This window comes from Leopardus geoffroyi, chromosome C1 (genome assembly GCF_018350155.1).
Source record: "Leopardus geoffroyi isolate Oge1 chromosome C1, O.geoffroyi_Oge1_pat1.0, whole genome shotgun sequence".
NCBI classification, from domain to species: domain Eukaryota; kingdom Metazoa; phylum Chordata; class Mammalia; order Carnivora; family Felidae; genus Leopardus; species Leopardus geoffroyi.
In genome coordinates, this window is record NC_059328.1 from 193,392,221 (window position 1) to 193,412,289 (window position 20,069).

The window sequence follows — 20,069 nt, forward strand, 5'->3', positions numbered from 1 at the left end:
AATGCATTCTTGGAAATTCCTTTCCCCTTACTGTCTTTCTCTTAATCGAGTTTGTGTTCTTGACATAGTAAAGCACGTTTTCCGGTGGTTTCTTAAGCAAGTTTGGGTAAAGAAGTCTTGGTAAAGAAATCCTTTTTCTTTCAAAGTTTGAAGGCATTGATCCACAATCACCAAGCAGTGTTGCTGTTTGAAAGGACTGAACCACTTTTTTCTCTCTCTGGTATCTCTTCACAGTGCTTCACCATTTCATTATTAGGACCTTGGCTTAAATAGTTTTTATCCATTGTGCTATATATATATATATATTCAATGTTCCCTTTTATAGTGGAACTCATGTCTTCAATTCTGAGCAATGTAAATTATTTGGTTGAAGATTTTTTTTCTCTAGGATCCTTGTGATCTAGATGCTACACTATAGGATTGTTTCTCTAACTCTCTTTCCTTCCTCTTTCTCTTTGTCTTTTTGCTTTGTTTTCTGGGAGATTTCTTCAGCTTCGTGTTCCAACCCATTTGTTGAATTTTTTATTTCTGCTGTCATGTTTCCAACAGTTCCTTTTGTTCTCTGAATAGTCCTTTTGTGTTTTGTTGTTGTTGTTGTCCTTTTGTGTTTTAATAGCATCCTGTTTATGTTTCACAAAGGCAATATTTTCGTTCATTTCTGAGAATATTAATTAGGTTTTAAGTTTTCTTCTCCCCATATAGATTTTTCTCTGTATAGATTTTTGCCCTTCAATTTGTTTTGGTCTCTCCATCTTTAATGTTAGAAGAAGCTTTCCTCAGATGTTTTATAATTTGTGCTTGTCTGCTCAGGTTTAAAGTAGGGGACCGCAAAACTGTACCAGAAGCTCTGGATATGTTTGGGGCCCGATGCCTATAAGTTGTGAGCTTTCAGTGTAGGGTGATTATGGCCTTCCCAATGTCAGTATCTTTCAAGTCTTTATTCAAGCCCCTTGTGGTTGGTTAAGTTCCTCGGGGAAAGCTTTACTAATCTCTTGCTTACAGGGTAAAGGCCTGGGAGCTAAGTGAGAGAAGAAGACTGAAAGTTAGTTACCCCACCTTCAGCAGTGTCTGGTGTAATTTCCCCTATCCAGAAATTAAATCTCCATTTTTCTGTCAGCATGGGGTAGATTAATTATTCTTCCACAGGGAGTTATGGAGAGGGGATCCAATTGCTTCTCAAAGAGCCTCCAACCAGCCTTCCTTATTTTCAGCTCTCCCTTTACTCCACCTTTCAGCTCTCCCTTTACTCCACCTTAGATCCTGAACCTCTGAAGGATTTTGTGGTGCAAATCTGGCTTTCCCTGCATCTGCCTCATGAGTTGGCCTTTTTTAGTACCATTCATCCATCTTTCCAGCCTCCAAAACTCTTCCTGTTGCCTCCTTTCTCATTCTTTGCTCATGTGATTATGCCTGTAAAAACAGAGTCAATTTTATGAAGTTTAATTGGAGATTAGGAAGGAGCAAAATTACATGCGTATGTTTGATTTGTCATCCTCGTCAGGCAGTCCTCTAGGATTGACCTAGAACAGAATGACATGATGTTTGAGCTTTAGGAAAGCTAGTTTTCTTTCTCTTCCCGTTTGTATAGTTTTTGGTTTTTTTATTCTTAATTACAGAGTTTTTTTCATTTGCTCATCCATGTCCTTAACACATACGTTTCACATTTTTGTCATAGTTTCCTTTCATAAGTCTAATACCCAGTATTTTTTATTGTCATATTTAATATCAGAATATAATAAAAATTGTCAAATCCATGATTATAGTGGTCAAGGAACAGAAAAAATTTCAGCCCAACTAGTAAAGGAAGAAAATCAATCTAAAACAATAATGAGAGGCCTCATTTTACTTTGAGAATTTAACAGAGATTTTTTAAAGTGGAAAGGAAAAAAAATAATCTTGGTTTTGGCTATGAGAATGTAAATTTTTATGGATTTAACTAAAGAAGTAAAAGGATGATCATTGAATCTTTTTGTAATAGGCAAATTTGAAAACCTAAATATCTAATAATGAATTTATTAAACAAAGTGTGTGATTTTATTGTGCAGCCATTATAACCACTAAAGAAAATTATTACTGGTATGGAAAGATATTTATAATGGATTCAAAAAATAAAATAGATTCCACGATAGTATGTTATAGAAACAGCTATATACCTACAGCAAAAAATATTAACAGCGATTAGCTGTGGATGGTAGGAACAGAAGTGATTTTTATCTTACTTTGTCTATCTGTACTGTTTGTAAACTTGTGATGAGAGGAGCCAGTATATAGAATGATCAGGGTAGAATAGGGATTATTCATTGAGTTAGCTTGCTACGTTTATTCTGTAAAATAGAGAAGATATAATAATTGCTTCAAATATCAGAAGAGCTTTTGTATGGAACTAAGAGGAGATATTCTGAGTGACTTAAGCTGTGATTCTCAAACTTAAGTGCAGGGGAAAGTGTCCTTGGGTCCACTGAGATTCTGACTTTGTAAAGAGGCATCCTGTGTAATGCTAATGGAGGCAGTCCATGGACCACATTTTGAGGACCACATAAAACTAGATAAGATTTATGTCAGTCAGAGAGAAAATGATTAATGAGGAGGGACTTCCTAACTGTCCAAACATGGGTGCTTAATGGTTTTAATCTCTACTTTCTTGGATATCAGATCAATTCCACCATCCCCCTTTGCCCCGCCCCCAACCACCCCAACCACCCCAAAGCTTACTTCTTGTGTTCTCTGAGTTGATGGCATAGTTTACCAATTTTTACCGAAACATGAATTATGTGGGTCATCCTTGATTTCCTCTCTCACCTCCTTCAACCAATCATTCATAAAGCCCTTTCTAGTCTGCCTCCTGAATTTTCATTAAATCACTTCTCTCATTCCCCCTCCCTACCACTAGTGCTTTACTTCTGGCTTTATCATCTCACCTTAACTACTGTATAATCTTTCTCAATCCCCTCACCTCCACTTTTTTCTTTCTCTGAAATGAACATCTTTCATACTGCCACTGAAGTGATCTATCTAAAATGCAAACCTCACCATGATACTCCAGAGTTCAAAAGTTCTTCAGTGTCTTTCCCAGTCTCAGGAAAAAATGCACGTTCTTTAAGGTGACACCTAGGTGGCTTTTCATGACTAGCTCATCTAGCCCCAACCTTCCTTTGTTACGGTGTTCTCTCTTCCCGGTTCCTACGTTCATAAAGTAACACACTTAGGTGGTCAGTCTAGTAGTACTGACTGCTTTCCATCCCTCTCTCCCTGAAGGTCTGTCCCTGTCCCAGGGAGTCATAATATACCTAATGTATATTCTTTCCTTCAAATTCACATCCTTGCCTCCCCTCCTCTTAGATGCCAGTGGGTAGCTCTCCTCAGTGTGTTCATTTTTCTTTTGGCAAGCCTTATTATCTGGATTATACTTATTTATGTTCTTTTCCTGATGCCTTCACACATGTAGCCCCAGTTATTTTCTGCATGTTTGTAGTTTCAGTTCTGACTCCACCCTTGGCACCTGGGTCCCCAATAACTGTTTAGTGAATGAACAAAAAATAATGAATCCCTGAATGTATTCAAACATAGGAACAGTAAATACCATCTAATAGACACATATGACATAAGAACCCTTTGAACCTGGATATTGACTCATTAAAATTGCCTTTGTGCCTCAGGAGAAAATTAGTATCTCTTATATTCCCTCAATTCTGCTTTTATTCCTTCAAGAGGAAAATAAATCCTTAAAATACCAAGTATCATACCAGTTTGATTTGGGGGAGTGGGAACTTTGAGTTTATAATACGTATTCATACTTTCTCACTAATGAAAGGCATGCTTGTAGTTAAAGAGAGAAAACTATGCTGTATATTTTAAGATGTATATTTGTTCTAGACTTAGAGAAGTTTTGCCTAAGTTTGAGAGCAGGTATATTTTAGAATATGGCTTATTTAACACACAATATTCTGAAGACTTCTATATTTCTTCAAAGCTAGCATATCTCTTGACCTTGGGTAAGTTACTTAATCTCTTGAGCACTTGATGTTTTTGTCTCTAAAATGGAGATAATCCTTATTACCCAGTCTTGATTTCTTCGAAGAGCAAAAGGAGAAACTGGACATGAAAGCAGGTAGGAAAATGTAAAATGTAAAGCACCATACAATTAAAGTGTATTTACTATTCAGAGGAAGTCTGTGTTACAAATTTTGATACTGAATTAAAATAGTTTTTTGGTTTTTTGTCATTTGGAAGGATTTGAAAGGGAGGGGGCATTTATGGTCCTTTTTTTTTTTTTTTTCTTTTTTTTAAGAATATTAAATTTAATCATTAGTTTCTTTCACACCAGTGAAATACTTATCTAGCAAAAAGGTCATCTTTTTCCTGCTAAAAAATTGGTGCATATTGAGCATGACTACCTCGAAGGAGGTTATCTGTGATGGTAATTTTTTTCCATGTTCAACACCATAGGTATCTATGCCAGCAGCTCATGCAACATCATCTGCTCCCACCGTAACTTTAGTACAGCTGCCCAATGGGCAGACAGTTCAAGTCCATGGCGTTATTCAGGCGGCCCAGCCATCAGTTATTCAGTCTCCACAAGTCCAGACAGTTCAGGTATGTGTATAAAAAGTTCTGCATCTACTTTCGTAACTGTCGTTTATAGCCATATCTCTCTCCTTTCAGTAGTTATGAAAATAGATACATATCTAGTTCAGAGTTTATTTCATTTTACAGTAAGGAATATGCTGCGTCTGTATAGTCACCTTACGTATAGGAACATATATATATATACACACAAGAACAGACCTAATTAAAAGACTTTTTCTTAAGATATGGAGGAAAAAGAATTGATTGGGGAAATCATTAACTATGTGGGATAAAGTGGAAATGTTTGGGAAAGACTAACTGATATACCTTAGTTCAGGAAAATTAGGATACAAAAATAATAACTTAGTAATTATTTTCTAAACGTGCCATTGGAAAAAACTAAACCCTTGTCAAAATTAGTAACCTTACCTAAGCTATTACCTGAATTTTGAGATCATTTAAAGCATTGTAAAACCAGCTATGTCTAGGCATGTAAGTTGGAGTATATAACTTTGAAATAATTATATATTCAGAAAGATCACCTTAAGGGTCAGGGATTACACTATGCACGTTACCTAATTCTTTGGAGACCTTGTTCCTTTGGATTGAATCCATGGGGAATAAAGGCACCTAGAGCTCCGCAGGTGACTGCTGAACTGGGACCTAGAGCAGTATACATCTTTGCAGTGAGCTTATTGAAAGAAAAAAAAAGACTTGAACGTTCATTCAAGTAGGCCATAACCCCAGCCTCCCATTTCATATTTTTTGCTTCACAGTCTTCCTGTAAGGACTTAAAAAGACTTTTCTCCGGAACTCAGGTGAGTCCTAGGTCCTAGATTTGGAGAGAACTATTTTTAGAAAGGAAGGTGAGAAATTATTCTTTATGTCTTTTTCCTTCTATAAACATGCAGTTTAAGGTTTGCATAAAGATTTTAGAGATCTTCTAGGTCTAGGCCAAACTTGTTAACCTGCGCAGCCCTTAGTGTGTTGCTTAATTTCCCTGTGTATCCTTTCTTCTCTCCTCCAAATGGTAGTCCAGCATTACTTTGAGAAAGGAAGCTGTGTCTCCTGAGTTAAACAGTTTATAAATAGGGGTCATTGCTAAACTGTTCTTCCTGTAGTGAACCAGAATATACCTTTCTAAAACTTCTATTTAGTGGTCCCAGTTCCATCCTCAGAAACTAGTTAAGCAAATTTAATTCCTTTTCTGTTGGACCACTCCCTCTCCCTTATCTCCCACACCCTTCCTACTTTACAAAAATGCCCAGACTAAACAAACGTCTGTTTTCCTTCAGCCATTTATTATATGGTATATCTCTGATTGCTCCTGACCATCCTTGCTATCTTCCTGTGGAGGAGAGCTGTTGTGTTTTCCTTGAGTATGGTAGCCAGACTGACTGATTGATATTTGTAGAGGGAGAAGTGCCTCCTCTGCTCTGGAAGCGTTCTGTTAATGTCCTCAAAGGACATACTAGATCCAGTCAGCCATATTATACTATTGAGTCATTTAGCCACTGTTCCCTACCTCTACTTCATTCTGTTCTGGTGCTTTTGGTTTGCTTGGACACTTATGTGGGGGGAAAAAATGTTTTCATGTGAAAACATCAAGGTAGGGGCGCCTGGGTGGCTCAGTCGGTTAAGCATCTGACTCTTAATTTCGGCTCAGGTCATGATCTCACAGTTTGTAAGATTGAGCCCCGCATCAGGCTCACGCTGACAGCGCAGAGCCTGTTTAGGATGTTCTCACTCCCTCTCTCTGCCCCTTCCCCCACTCTTACGTGCTCTCTCACTCTCTCTCTCTCAAAATAAATAAATAAACTTAAAAAAAAATCAAGGTGTATGAATTTCCATAATGAAAGACACTGGGGACCGAACTTGTTAACAAGATGGAGACAGTGTTGTCCCAGTGACAGTCGAAGTATTTGGTATTTCTGTGGAATCGCACTACTGAACAGTAGTCTCCTATCTTTTGTCTCAGTTTTTATTTCATTGAATGCTACCTTACTATTTTCTATACTTTGCCATTACTAATTCCCCACTCATGTTTTCTTCTTGATAACAGTAGAAAGAACCTGACCTGCTAGTCAGAAGACATAAATTCATCACTTTCTCTTTTTCACTTGTAATAAGAGTTTGGTGTGTTATAAAGAATACACCAAAATTACCAAATTTGTTAAAATTACAATTTTTGGTCATAATATGTGATATTTAATTATTGATTATATTTTTAATTTTAATCTTTGTGACAGTAATAATTTGGATCTGAGGGTTGCATGGCTATTAACTTTATAGAAATACTTATTCATCTTTTCAAGAGCACATTTTTCCGTTGAGGTGGGCTATGCTTATCATTGAAAGCCTGAATTCTACGAATAGAGAGACACAAACTTTTTTTTTTTTTACTTCTTTAAATTTTTTATTTTATTTTTTTTCTTTAAAGGAAAATAACCAGGGAGAATATATTAGACTTAATGGCCATTTCAGCTGGTGAGCTGTGATTAGTATATTAGTAATTAGGAAGTAGTGTACATCAGAAGAGATGTTCAAACAAGGAGAGAAATGGTCCCTCAAACTTCTAGATGGGAAAATACGAGTAGTGTAGAACAGCCTTTTCAAAATCTACAAGACACATTTCTCTTGATGTGAGAGTTAGATATTAGCATCTCTTTATATTTTTTAGTCTAAAAATATTAGAAGTTATGCTGTACTCCTGTTTCATTTATGACTTGACATTAGAGCCCTACCTTTATCCTTATATATATTATCATGTCTCACAGATTATGTCAGAATCCCCCCAAAATAATGGGATTTATGCACATGGATAGAAGTTAACAGTGGCATCTTCACTTTTCCTTTGTTAATTTTGAATGCATTTTTAATACAGTGCAGCTTAAACATGTCAGGATTGATGGATTATGTTACCTTAAATTATTAAATTCATTCCTTCAATGAATTTTTATTGATCACATGCTATGTGCCAGTCACTGTTCTAGGTGCTATGAAAGACAGCAGTGAACAAATAATACTTCTCTATTCTCATGAAGATCACATTTGAGCGAAGAGAGACAATGAGAAAATAAAATATGTCAGGTGAGGATAAGTGCTGGGAAGATGATTGAAGCAGGGGAAAGGGATAGATATGTGGAGGGAAGGGTGTTCTCTTTTACGTAGGGTGGTCAGGGAACACAGTGAACAGAAACCAGAAGCCAGTGCAGAACGCTAAACCATGCAAATAGTAAAAAGCAAGTCTGAAGGCTTAGGAGTAAGAATATGTTTTACATATCAAGGAATAGTAAAAAGATGTGCTCCAATAGAGCAAGAGGGAGAGCGGTTAGATGAAACGTGATAAAATCTTCACAATACTTTATAATATGATGGGAACAATAATAACCTTTTGTGCAACACAGGGATTCAGTGGCTCTCATGCAGCAAAGTACTTAAGAGTTATCTAATATAAGGATGAGTTGCTGGTTTGTTTTTTATGAGACAAATGTTCCAGAGTTTCTGATCTTTTCAGTGATGGTAAGCAAGGATTTGCAAGGGGTATATTACCTAATATATTTTTGAAAAAAAGAAATCCCTTTCAACTATCCTGGGATAAAGTGACGTTTTTGAAAGAAAGTCGTGCCGTGGAGAGACCATTTGGAAAGAAGTTTGGAAATGTATTCATAGTTTTTTTATTTTTTTTAAACTGCAAACAATATAAATTTGTCACCTAAAAACTCACATCTATATACTTTTAGACCCTGTAAATAGAATTCTCTAAACTATTCAGGTGTCTTCTAGAGTTTCAGTAGTTGTTGCGCTTATTTGTTAAAATAAATATAACGTTGTAACACCTATTATTAGCATACAATAACTGAGAGCCAGGGAGATGAAAATATACTAGGTAAATCTCATCAAAAGTTTGTATAATTGATAGATGAAAATGAAAACTGATTTAGTATTTAGTAAGCCCAGCCAAAAATGCACTTACTTTTTCATGAGTTCTCTTTTTCAACAATGGCAAATGTTAAATCATGTTTTAAAAAGCCCAAGCTTAGAATCAGATGTTTGAGTCACTGTTATGAAATATTAAATGATTTCTTAAGCATATTCAATTACATTTAATAATAATTTAATAATTATTTGAAAAAGCATCTGATTTGGTTTTGGCACTGTATGTTTTATTTTAAAATTTCAAATAACTTCAAAATAGGAAGATTTTCCCCTCTTACTAATAGGAGGTGCAGGTTTTTAATAAACTAAAGAAAGTTGAGGAATACAGATCTAAAACTTTACATCTACACATGGTGGTTTGACTTTTTGAAAATGTCTCAACTTCTAAGTGGCCAAGGTTAAAGACCTATATAAGGATCTGAGGAAAGGGCTAATAAGAGAGGTGATAAGAGGTAAGGGCCAGAGGAAGGGTCTCTATCATTGGAATGTGGTAGTGGTAGTTTGGAATATAATTTTTCATATGGTTATTTTTAATAACCTATTAAATATATATTAAACTATAATTAATAGTTTTTACTTATAAAAAGGAGTTTTGACATGATTTTTATTAGTCTCAGAAATGTGGATCCAATGTGTGTTTGGGATTTTTGTTTTTGTTTTTGTTTGTTTTGGTAGATAGTCCGTAGGAATTGACTTCATAGCTCTTAAGTTCTCCCTGGATAGTATTCCCAAAGACGAAATGTTAACACTTGTTGTTATTATTTTTATTGAGTAATTGTGAACTCCCTTTACATTAAAATGGTTATAATCACTACATAGTGATAAGTTAATTTCCTTTTGACTCAATTGACAAAATCTTACAGATCAGAGGAAGGGAGGCTTTTTTCCTGCTAAGAGCAATAGAACCACTGAGTTTGGGGGGGGGGGGGTGTTAGGATTAAAGGTCACATGTTAAAAAGCAGCATTAATTTATTTCATTTCACAACTTCCCTTATGGATGGTTTATACAGTATGTTTTGAAACTGTTGTTTTAATGACTTTCAACTTCGAAGAGTATGCCTAAGTCACTATCTGTCCTTACAAGAAGGTTGTAAGGATGAGGGTCATGCAAAGGAGGCAGAAAGAACAGAGGAACTGAGGTTCTGAGAAATATTAATGAAGGTAAACACTTGTGATAGTACTGTCCACTTTGAGTTGAGTCTTGTTATTCCTGGAAATCCTGACACTCTGCTAAGGTCTTTTCATAGCTCCTCATCTGCTGTGTATCTGAGAAAGTCTGTGCAGAGACTGTGCTGAGCGGGCTAGTTACAGCAGCTACAGATTAGTGGGAGTGTTCTCTGTGCTGTAACTGTAGCATTATTACTCTGCAGAGAATCACAGACTAAATTCAGCCTCTGACACAGCTTTTTATCTGTCATTTCTGGATTCGTTAAGTGTTGCCTGTTAATGTGTAGGTCTTTAAAGTTCTTACATTTGAAAGTGTTTAGATGGGGCACATTACTTTATTGTAGATAAATTTTGTGAAAAATTACTACATTTACCTAATTTCATTTGAGAGTGAGTGCCTATTACAAAGTGCCCTGTCAAGATGAGCCCCCACTCTCCAAAACCCATAGGCCCAGACCACATACAGAGTACCTGTGGGATTTGTCAGGTTCCTCTGAATATGTTTTTTCTTGTTGCAATTGCCCTAAATTTTGACATGGAGCTGAGCCACACAGACTCTTTTGCCTTCATTAAACCGAATTCTCACTCTGATAGCATCATGCACACCTAGTTCAGGAAGGAGCAGGAGGCCCCTGCTGATGAGAAGGGAAGCTGAATGAAGCAGACTAGAGAAGCTCGGCTATATCATCTTGACAGACAGGCTTACCTACTAGGCAAGTGAACTGTAGTCTGAGAATGGTCTAAAAACACCTCTGGGTTGCTGCTTCTGACAAAACTGGTTTGAGATTGGAACCAACAGGATTTTGATGCTGGTAAGGATGTCTAAAACTGAGATGCCAACTATTGACAGTGGCTCCACTACTTCCTAGCTTTGTGACTTGGGTGAGTTACTTAACCTCTTTGTACCTTGAGTTCTTCTATCTATGAAATGGGTTTAAATACTGTACTTAGCTAGTACCTGATGTTATTGTATTAGTGAGTATTAATATAATACTTTACCATTGTGTGTTTTACCATTGCACCTGGCACATAGTAAGTTCTCAGTAAATGCTAGTTGCTGTTACCATTATCATTATTATTATCCCATGTAAAATCTTTGTTCAACTTCATGACTTTTCAGTCCAGGGATACTTTCCAGAAGTACACAGTTCTTTACCTTGAGTTTTTGCATAGTAAAAACTTTGAAGGTCTATACGTAGACTAAGTTGCTAGAAACAACCATCTGGGGGATCACCAATCTTATTTGTGCAGTTATAAATATAGTCACAAGTGTTTAACAGTAAAGGATAATACTTGTATGTCACTGTATAGACTTATGACCAAATATTTAGTCATTTATTCTTTTCTTCATGTCAGAAGTCTTATTTCACTTGGTAGTTTTGTTCTAACAATTTTTAGAAAACAACTGACAGTAATATTGATGCGTTCAAGATTGGTTACATGAAGTCCTGGAAGAGATGAAGCTGAATTTGTATATCACAAAAGTTTGGTTTTGACCAAAAAAATCTTAGGACTAACTGACTCCTATAGGATAAGTAAAAGGGAGAAGAATGTGATTGGTGTGGTTGTCTCCCATAAAAATTGATTTTTTTTCTACTGAAGCATGTGCAAGGTTTATGTACATCGTTTTATATTTTATTTTTTCTTAAAGTTCATAAAAACTTTATGGGAACTAAATTCGATTATCAAGATAAAGTTCTTCTTTGTTTTCAGATTTCAACTATTGCAGAAAGTGAAGATTCACAGGAGTCAGTGGATAGTGTAACTGATTCCCAAAAACGAAGAGAAATTCTTTCAAGGAGGCCTTCCTACAGGTATGGAATTTAATAGTTAAAAGATTCAGAATCAAAGATGTCAGGCAGCTTTAGGTAGTTGCAGATGAAAAGATGTCGGAAGACCAATTAGCTGCTCAATTCAGGACCGTCTAGGTTACTTCTCTTCATCTTGAGTTACTTCTCAAGTTGAAGTTTATCGTACAGAATAAGAGAACTAACTTTCTACTCTGAACAGTCCTAGATAAACAATATTTTTTTTCTTTTTTTGCTTCTGTTTTTGTAAACCATGCCAGCTGCTGCTTTTATGTTAAAAAGTTTGGAATATTTGATAGGATTATAGCACTTCTAGTTTGTCAGTTCTGACACACTACACTATTTATCTCTAGCATCACATTTGCAGACCATTTCTCACGCCATGGTACTTAGTAAACAACTGTTTATTAATGTAATCCTTATTGCAGCGTGACACTTTGCTGATATTCCCTAATTTTAGGGACACCTTACTATAGTTTCTGTGTTCAGCTATAGAGGTTGCTTTGCCTCTATCATGGACCCAAACCATTTTTTTATATGTAGAAACTGTCTCCATGCTCAATATCTCCAGGAAGAGCAATTCCATAAATCTTTGTAAGCTTACTTAAGAGTTTAATACATTTCAAACTTCTAATATTCTTTCTTGTTATTAGCCTAAGGTATTTCTGTTTTTCAGTGAATGGTTAAATTTTTTTTTTCCACTTGGCTCCTATGCTAGCCCTTTTCTCAATTAAATGAGGGATCCTAAATGAATACCAATAAACTGATTTTGAGATCTTAAGAAATTTTATATTACCAAGTATGTGTTGTATGCATTTATGCTCATTTCTTTTTTTCCTAAATACATCTAGTTTTAGATTTGAACTTCAAAATACATCCCGTGTTAGTATTTTAACACATTTGATCCTGAAGCGGATCCAACCAGGTGTTGACGAGCCACTTGGCTTCTCTGTCTATAAATTCCAGGCAAATAGTTGTAAATAAATTCTGTAGATTCTAGTTGTAGACCTGATAAAATAAGAGCTCTGTGTGGAAAGAAAATATTTTGTTGTAGCCTGTATCCTAGCAAAGATCACTTAAATAGTAACACCTTAATTCGTAATCAGATAAACGATGCCTGAGATGCGCACATGCAGAGAAGGAGCTACATTCATGAGAAATACTGTATCTTTCCTTATAGTCATTGTGTATCTGTTATTTTGTTTTAAGCTTGTAAATTCTTGAAACCTAGCTTTTATGTCTTGACTCCAATGAGATCTTTAACAGAGTCCTTATGATATGCTTTTGTAAGATTGGAGAAATGGGGATTAGTTGATAATTCAAGATAAGTTTTTCTTAGAACAACCCAGCTTTGTAGTGATCAGTTTATACTCAGAGGAAGTTCTTACAGCACTCTTACTTGGTCTCACCTGGTTTGGTATTTTTACCAGCAGTTCACCTGAAAAACAGAAAAGCCAGCTCATCACCTTTGCAAGTGACAGAACGTTAGGGGAGAAATACCCTAATGGGTGGGAGAACAAGTACTTTGAAGGATCATAGCAGCCCGGGGAAACAGACTGTCAGTTGTTGGTGATAATTACAGAATTTCTGAACTTGAGTTTAAAATCAAACCAGTTCTTCAAGTGCAAGATTCTAGATTAAGAATTTGTTTTCAGGACACCTGGGCGGCTCAGTCAGGTCATGATCTCACGGTCGTGAGATCGAGCCCTGCCTGCTTAGGATTCTGTCTCTCCCTCTCCTTCTGCCCCTCCCTGATGCACACTTGCACTCAAGCATGTCCTCTCTCTCTCTCTCCCTTCCTCCCTGCCTCCTTTCCTCCCTCCCTCCCTCCCTCCCTCTCTGTCTCTCAAAAAAAAAAAAAATTGTTTTAGAAACGTAATTATGTTATTTAATTATCATTAACAGATACATACAGTTGCCAAAAAAAGCCAATATAACATAAGGCTACATTGGTAAAAACCTAATGTCTAGATTAAGGGAAGGAATTAATCCCACTGCTGAGACCACATCTTGAATCTACTTTAAGAGAAAGTGAATTGTATCTCTGTGATACAAGAATGACCAAGACGGTCTGGAGCAACAGTATTAGAAACTGGAAAGAGAAGACAAGAATGATTACTAGCTTCAGGCATAAGAGAAGTAGATTTATATTATATGCAGGTCTAAAGTAGTAGCTTTGAAACTTTTATTTTTTTACTACAATCCACAATAAGAAAAAATCTTTATAGTTTTCTCTCTGTATACATACTATTATTTCAAATTCATATTCATATACACATAGGTGTATATATATACAGGTACACACATATATAGGCATCTGAAGCAAATAATACAGCACCGTATTGCGTGTGATGTTCAGTTGTTTTTTGTTTTACGTTGGTTACAACATACATAACCATTTCCATGGTCCACATACGGGTTGTGACCTGAGTTTGAAAAATGCTGCTCTAAAGACCAGTACTTACTCAAAATGTGTGCACAGAGTTTGGATGGAATGTCGAAATTTAAGATGTCAAAAATTACATGAATTGAGTTTTTTCCCCTCCTCTGTGATTATGTTACTCGTTTGAAATAACAATAAGGTTAATTTGCTTTTATTTGTATTCCTTTTTAGAATGTTTCCTCCATCCTTGTTGATACTATTTTTTAATATGCAAAACATTAACATGGTTCCAAAAGTCACAATTGTACAAAAACATCCACACACTTATAAGTGCCCCTTCCCAATTTTTTCTTTTTTTACTTCTTTCTTACCCATCCCCAGTAGATTAAGTAATTTCATGAAACTCTATCTGGTTTATCCTTTCTGAGTTTTTTCTAGAATAGCAGAACAAACATGTTATTTCACTTTCTTTCATATACAAAACATATGTGCTTTACTCCTCACCTGGATGAGCTCTAGTTTATTCAGCCACTCTCCAACATGTTGGCATACAGATAGTCTTCAGTATTTTGCAGTTACAAACAGCGCGACCATGAATAACCTTACATGTATGTATTATTGTACTGTAGGAAGTATATCTTAAGGGTAAGTTCCTACAAGTAAGATTGCTGTGTAAACATAGTTTTGTTACATCATCACATTCATTCCATAAGGGTTGTACACCAATTTTATACTCACACCAATGAGAGTGTCTGTTTTCTCACAGGTTTTTTACTTTTTACCAATCTGAAAGTTGAGACATTTAAAGTCAGGTTTTTAATTCTTTTTTTTTTTTTGGCCTCAATTTTTTTAATGTTTATTTTTGAGAAGGAGAGCTTGAGCGAGTGAGGTGGGGCAGAGAGAGAGGGGAACAGAGGATCCAAAGCAGTCTCTACGCTGATAGCAGAGAGCCTGATGCAGGGCTCAAACTCATGAACCATGAGATCATGACCTGAGCCAAAGTCAGACGCTCAACCAACTGAGCCACCCAGGCACCCTGTCTAAATTTTTAAGAGTTCTTTATATATTGGGGCTATTGCTCCTTCATCTGTAATATATGTAAACATTTTTTTCTTAGTGTTGTTGATCATCTTTTGACTTTGGTTTTGGTGTTCTTTGCCCTACAAAAGGTTATTTTGTTTTGTTTTTTTGTGTGTTTTTTTTTCTGTAATCAAGTTTATTAACCTCTGCTTACACCTAGATTTTGAATGATTGCTTCCCTTTACATTCAAATTAAAGAGAAATTCATCGTTTTTTCTAGTCCTTGTATGATTTCATTTTGACACATTGATTCCTCATCCGTTTATGGTTTATTCTTGTTCTTACATTTTAAACTGCTGTCCTAAGCACTAGCAGCTTTCCACTCATTTTCCTTTCCTGTTATTTGTATTTAGCCAGTAAATGTTACTTTTATTTTAGTTAATACAGTTCTCTCTTTTTCTAGGAAAATTTTGAATGACTTGTCTTCAGATGCACCAGGAGTGCCAAGGATCGAAGAAGAGAAGTCTGAAGAGGAGACCTCAGCACCTGCCATCACCACCGTAACGGTGCCAACTCCGATTTACCAAACGAGCAGCGGACAGTACAGTGAGTAGAAGATATTTCTGCTTTGGAAAGTGAGACCAAAACACTAATGGCTGCATTCTCCTTAAAGGAATCCTGCAAGTACCAACTCTTTCCTCAGTCTTGGATGTGATCAATTACACTTCCTTTACTGTTCACTGTGCAGACTTCTGGAACAGAAGTATTTTCTTTTCTTCGGGGTTTTTGTTGGGATGACTCAAGCACTTTAGCCCTTTAGGTGGTCCTTTGTTTTGTGCAGACACCGGGAGAGTCTTGAAAGTTTTTTGAATCGCTGCTTGGAGCTCTAGATTGTAGTCCTCGTGTGATATATGATGGTCATAGAGGACATACTTTTTCAGATAAGATAACCATTCTCTGATTATGTTTAAGGATAAAAACGGTTTATCTTTATTCACTTTCCGTTCTAAAAGTAGCATTTTAAAATCGTATTTAATGTTTTGTGGTGGATGTCGACAGGCTTGGTTATAGTCTACCAACACATTCAAATCATTATTCTTTTTAATGTAAAAGGTAAAATAGTGAATTATGATAGCATAAACATAAGGACTGCCAAAATTAGAGCACAGTTGGCCTTTGGGCTCAGAGAAGGCAAAGATTTCTTTTGCAAAACTATCAAAGTTTCCATTTCTGTCATGTCTCTATCTGACACTTAGGTCTCTCTCCTTATCTTTCACCCAAATCTGTTACAAAGTACTTTTGAGCTCTGCTTTTGTTTGATCAGAGGCATTTATGTGAATGGTGTGTTTTCCTGTCTTTTCCCAGTATCTTTTGCCTCCTTAAGTGCCTCACACGTAGATTTCTTCATTTTGATGTGTTCATTAAATCCAGTACTTCCTAAGGGCACCTGGGTGGCTCAGTCGGTTAAGCGTCCAACTCCTGATTTCAGCTCAGGTCATGACCTCACGGTTTGTGAGTCTGAGCCCCGCATTGGGCTTCACACTCACAGTGCAGAGTCTGCTTGGGATTCTCTCTCTCTACCCCTACCACACGTGTTGTTTCTGTCTCAAAATAAAGTTGAAAAAAATCCATTGCTTGCCATTATGTAGTTTCCCCCCCTTTCTTCCTTATTGCAAATTAAATGTACTCATTGACACTCCCTTGTTGCATTAATTTTCTAATGCCGAGGGGTGGTCTGTGTCAGGAATGTGTATAAAAGTTTGAGTCCCAAATTAATAGTTTGTGTGTAGTTCAGCCTTTGTTTACATAACTAATTTGCATTCCAACTGTATTAAAAACAGATTCCTAAGTAGCAGACTTTTTAGCTGTCCTGAAGCTGAAACTTTTGAAAGTGAGTAGAAGGAAAGCATTTTTTTGACTAAGCTTCTTGTTCACACTGTGCTTACTGGAGTTCAGTCACCTTTTTTCCTTCTTGAGTTCTTTGTTGGCGGAGACAAACAGGTACCATCTATATACATGTATGTGGGTTTTGTAACCCTTATATCCAAATAATTTGAAGTATTCAAGATGTGTGTTCTGAGACATTGATATATGACATTTACTTTTCTCTGTACTTCAACAGAAACCTGAGGGATACACCACACTTCTGTTAGTAACAGTAATTCAGTTGTGCAGGGAATCTCACTTGAACTAGAAAGCATGCTCTTTAGAGAAAAGGCATATAGAATCTCAAATAGGGAAGGGAAATTCAGAAATGTAGATGTTTAATTTGGCATACCACTCTGTCCCAGCAACTGAAAATTGCTAGTTTTAGAAAGTTCATACTTTGAGATTTTAAAAATTTTATTGCATTATCCATTATTCTCTTAGAGTATACACCTATTTCCTTGATGGAATTGATTTAACATTATGTTCTTGACACGTATACAACATTTATATGTTTCTTAACTTAATCCTTTTCATCTCTCCCCAGTAGTAAGAGTTTGGTATATATCTGTCCATTCTTTTTCATTTTATTTATACATAAATATGTTACCATGTACAGTATTTTTATACAAGTGAGACCTACATTACTTATGTACTATATATATAATTTCTTCAACAGCTACATTGTGTTTCACTATATAAATGTAACTTTTATTTAAACATCCCCCGCCCCCCCCCCCCACACACACATATACAAACACACACACATTGGTAAACATTTAGGACATTGCTATTGTTTTAAACAGCAAGACATGAACATTCTTATATATGTGATAAGGTCTCAGTGGGATAGCATCCAAAGAGTGGAATTGTTGGGGCACTTGGATGGCATAGTCAGTTAAGTGTCTAACTTGGGCTCAGATCATGATCTCCCGGTTTGAGCCCCATATTATGCTATCTCTCCCTCTCAAAAATAAATAAACATTAAATTTTTTTTTTTTTTTAAAAAGAGTGCGATTGTTGAATCAAAGCACATCCTGCCCAATTTCCCTTCCCAGTGGCTGCACCAGTTTGTATTCCTTCCATACATTGTTTTTTTGTTTTTTTTTTTTTTTAATTAATGCTGTTAGTAGTTTTATCCATTACTTTGTTCACTGTTCCTAGTAAAATAAAGTCTTTTTTGAGGAATTCTAAGTTAGAAACACAAGTGTCTATCATTTGGAACTTGAATCTTTTGTTTCACTAAATACAACTATAACCTATGATGTTTTCCTCATGTTCACTTTACTCAGAATCTCAGCTGAGTTTATGTTTAATTGTATTCTTCCTCTAGATTTTCTGGTAGAATCTCTGTGGTAGAGACACGTCAGTTACTTGACTTCTATCTTTTTCTTCTTGTTTTAATGAATTTAGTTTTATTGAAAGCCATCCCAAATCCTTTTGGAATAATCAAGTATATAAATAAATAGTACAGAGAAAAACATATCTGATAGGATCAGACTTTTGTTTTCAGAGTACTTTCCTATATATGACTTCATTTGATTTTTATAGTTGTAGTTAGTATGGCTAGAACCGGATATTTTTACAGAAGAGATGACAGGTTCAAATAACAGTGTACTGATGGAACCTGGACCAGAACCCAGATCTGCTGATACCTAGTTTCCTACTTCTTTTCTCCCACCTTGAGTTCATTGGTATGTAGCCAAGAAGAAATTGTGGTTTGATTGTTCCCCTTCTGATTCTTTCAAGTTACCTGCCATTTTAATCTGAATGCAGTTCTTACATATTCCTTTTTTTTTAATTGCCTAAGAGAAGTAAAACTTACAGACTTAGCTAAAGTAGATGGATTATAAATGCCAGTATCTTAATTTCTAATAGGTATCATTTATCATTTGCTAAAGCAAATCATAGCTACTTACTGTTATTATTTCTTGACTGAACAGTAGTTAATCAATGTTGCTCATACAGATGACTCAGCATATTAGTTTCTTAGAGCTGGCAGATAATTGATCCCAAATAACTCCCTTCTAACAGACAAAATAAAAAAGTAAAATGCATAAGTCAGACATGTTGACTTATTCAGTTAAAATCCATTATGCAATTTTATATGTAATATTGTGGTTTTAGTCCTCTTTCTGGAAAACTTTTAAGAGGGAGAGTATCTCGAGAGGATCCAACCACCAACTTAATGCTGGTAGCTAAAGGATTGCTTTGTTCAAATAAAATAATAACCTACCTCTTTCTCTTAACTTTTCCATCTACTGTAGTATGAAGGTGAATTCATTTTTTTTTTTAATAAAGTGAAATATCTTTTAGTATGAGCCAAAGTTGATTACTTCATCACAGGTGAATGACAAGTGTGGTTAATTAGGGAATAATCAAAGGATCCTGTATGAGATGCTTGGATATGTAACAGAAATAGCAGTTAAATAGTTTTTCTTTTTTAATTTTTTTTTTTTCAACATTTATTTATTTTTGGGACAGAGAGAGACAGAGCATGAACGGGGGAGGGGCAGAGAGAGAGGGAGACACAGAATCGGAAACAGGCTCCAGGCTCTGAGCCATCAGCCCAGAGCCTGACGCGGGGCTCGAACTCACGGACCGCGAGATCGTCACCTGAGCTGAAGTCGGACGCTTAACCGACTGCGCCACCCAGGCGCCCCTAAATAGTTTTTCTAAATGATTGATCTTGAGCACTAATTTTTAACTTTGCGAGATACTCTATGATAAATGAGTCTCACAGGATGTATCAGTTTCGCTGAGTGGACGTTTGTTACAGTTTAAGCATTGCTAACTGAGTTAGAGAACAGAATGCGCTACTGAACTGCTTTATTAATTGTGTATTAAAACACCCATTTATTGGGTGCCTATTACTGCCCATTTCTTTGCTAACTATGTGAAAATAGAAAAGAAAAATCACATTTTCTGCCTTCAAGAAATTTACTTTCTAGTGGGATAGCGAATATTAAACAAAATATTGCGTAATTAAGACTAGAATAAAGGAAATATGGATCACAAAGTGGTACCTCCTCTGAACCAACCACTTACAAAGGAATTTAACATTTTTTCATTCGGTGTTACTATAAATTACAATATGGTTCATAGAGTGCATTTATATTCTAGCAATAGGATATGGGTCTCCTGAGCAGAAAGTTACTTGAGTCTACCAAATCCTACCAAATCCTTCTTGGCCGTGTCATTTGCTATAATAACTTCTCCTAGATCAGGTCTTACACATTATTCTACTGAATGTAGTGTGT

The 20,069-nt window shown here is 35.9% G+C and overlaps 1 protein-coding gene across 6 annotated transcripts in view; it reads left to right on the plus strand.

The window, feature by feature from the left end:
- CREB1 (cAMP responsive element binding protein 1) overlaps nucleotides 1-20,069 on the plus strand; it is a 60,921-nt gene that overhangs the window by 19,112 nt on the left and 21,740 nt on the right. For 3 of the 6 annotated variants that reach the window (XR_006713118.1, XM_045480959.1, XM_045480957.1), the window contains 4 exons: nucleotides 4,447-4,593; nucleotides 5,343-5,384; nucleotides 11,386-11,486; nucleotides 15,347-15,489. Coding sequence is in view for 4 of the 6 variants with exons in the window: in XM_045480959.1 (XP_045336915.1) it covers nucleotides 4,447-4,593; nucleotides 5,343-5,384; nucleotides 11,386-11,486; nucleotides 15,347-15,489 (433 nt within the window). In the remaining 2 variants the exon portion in view is untranslated. The remainder of the gene's footprint in view (nucleotides 1-4,446; nucleotides 4,594-5,342; nucleotides 5,385-11,385; nucleotides 11,487-15,346; nucleotides 15,490-20,069) is intronic. The other 3 variants (XR_006713119.1, XM_045480961.1, XM_045480960.1) reach the window with 1 other exon arrangement.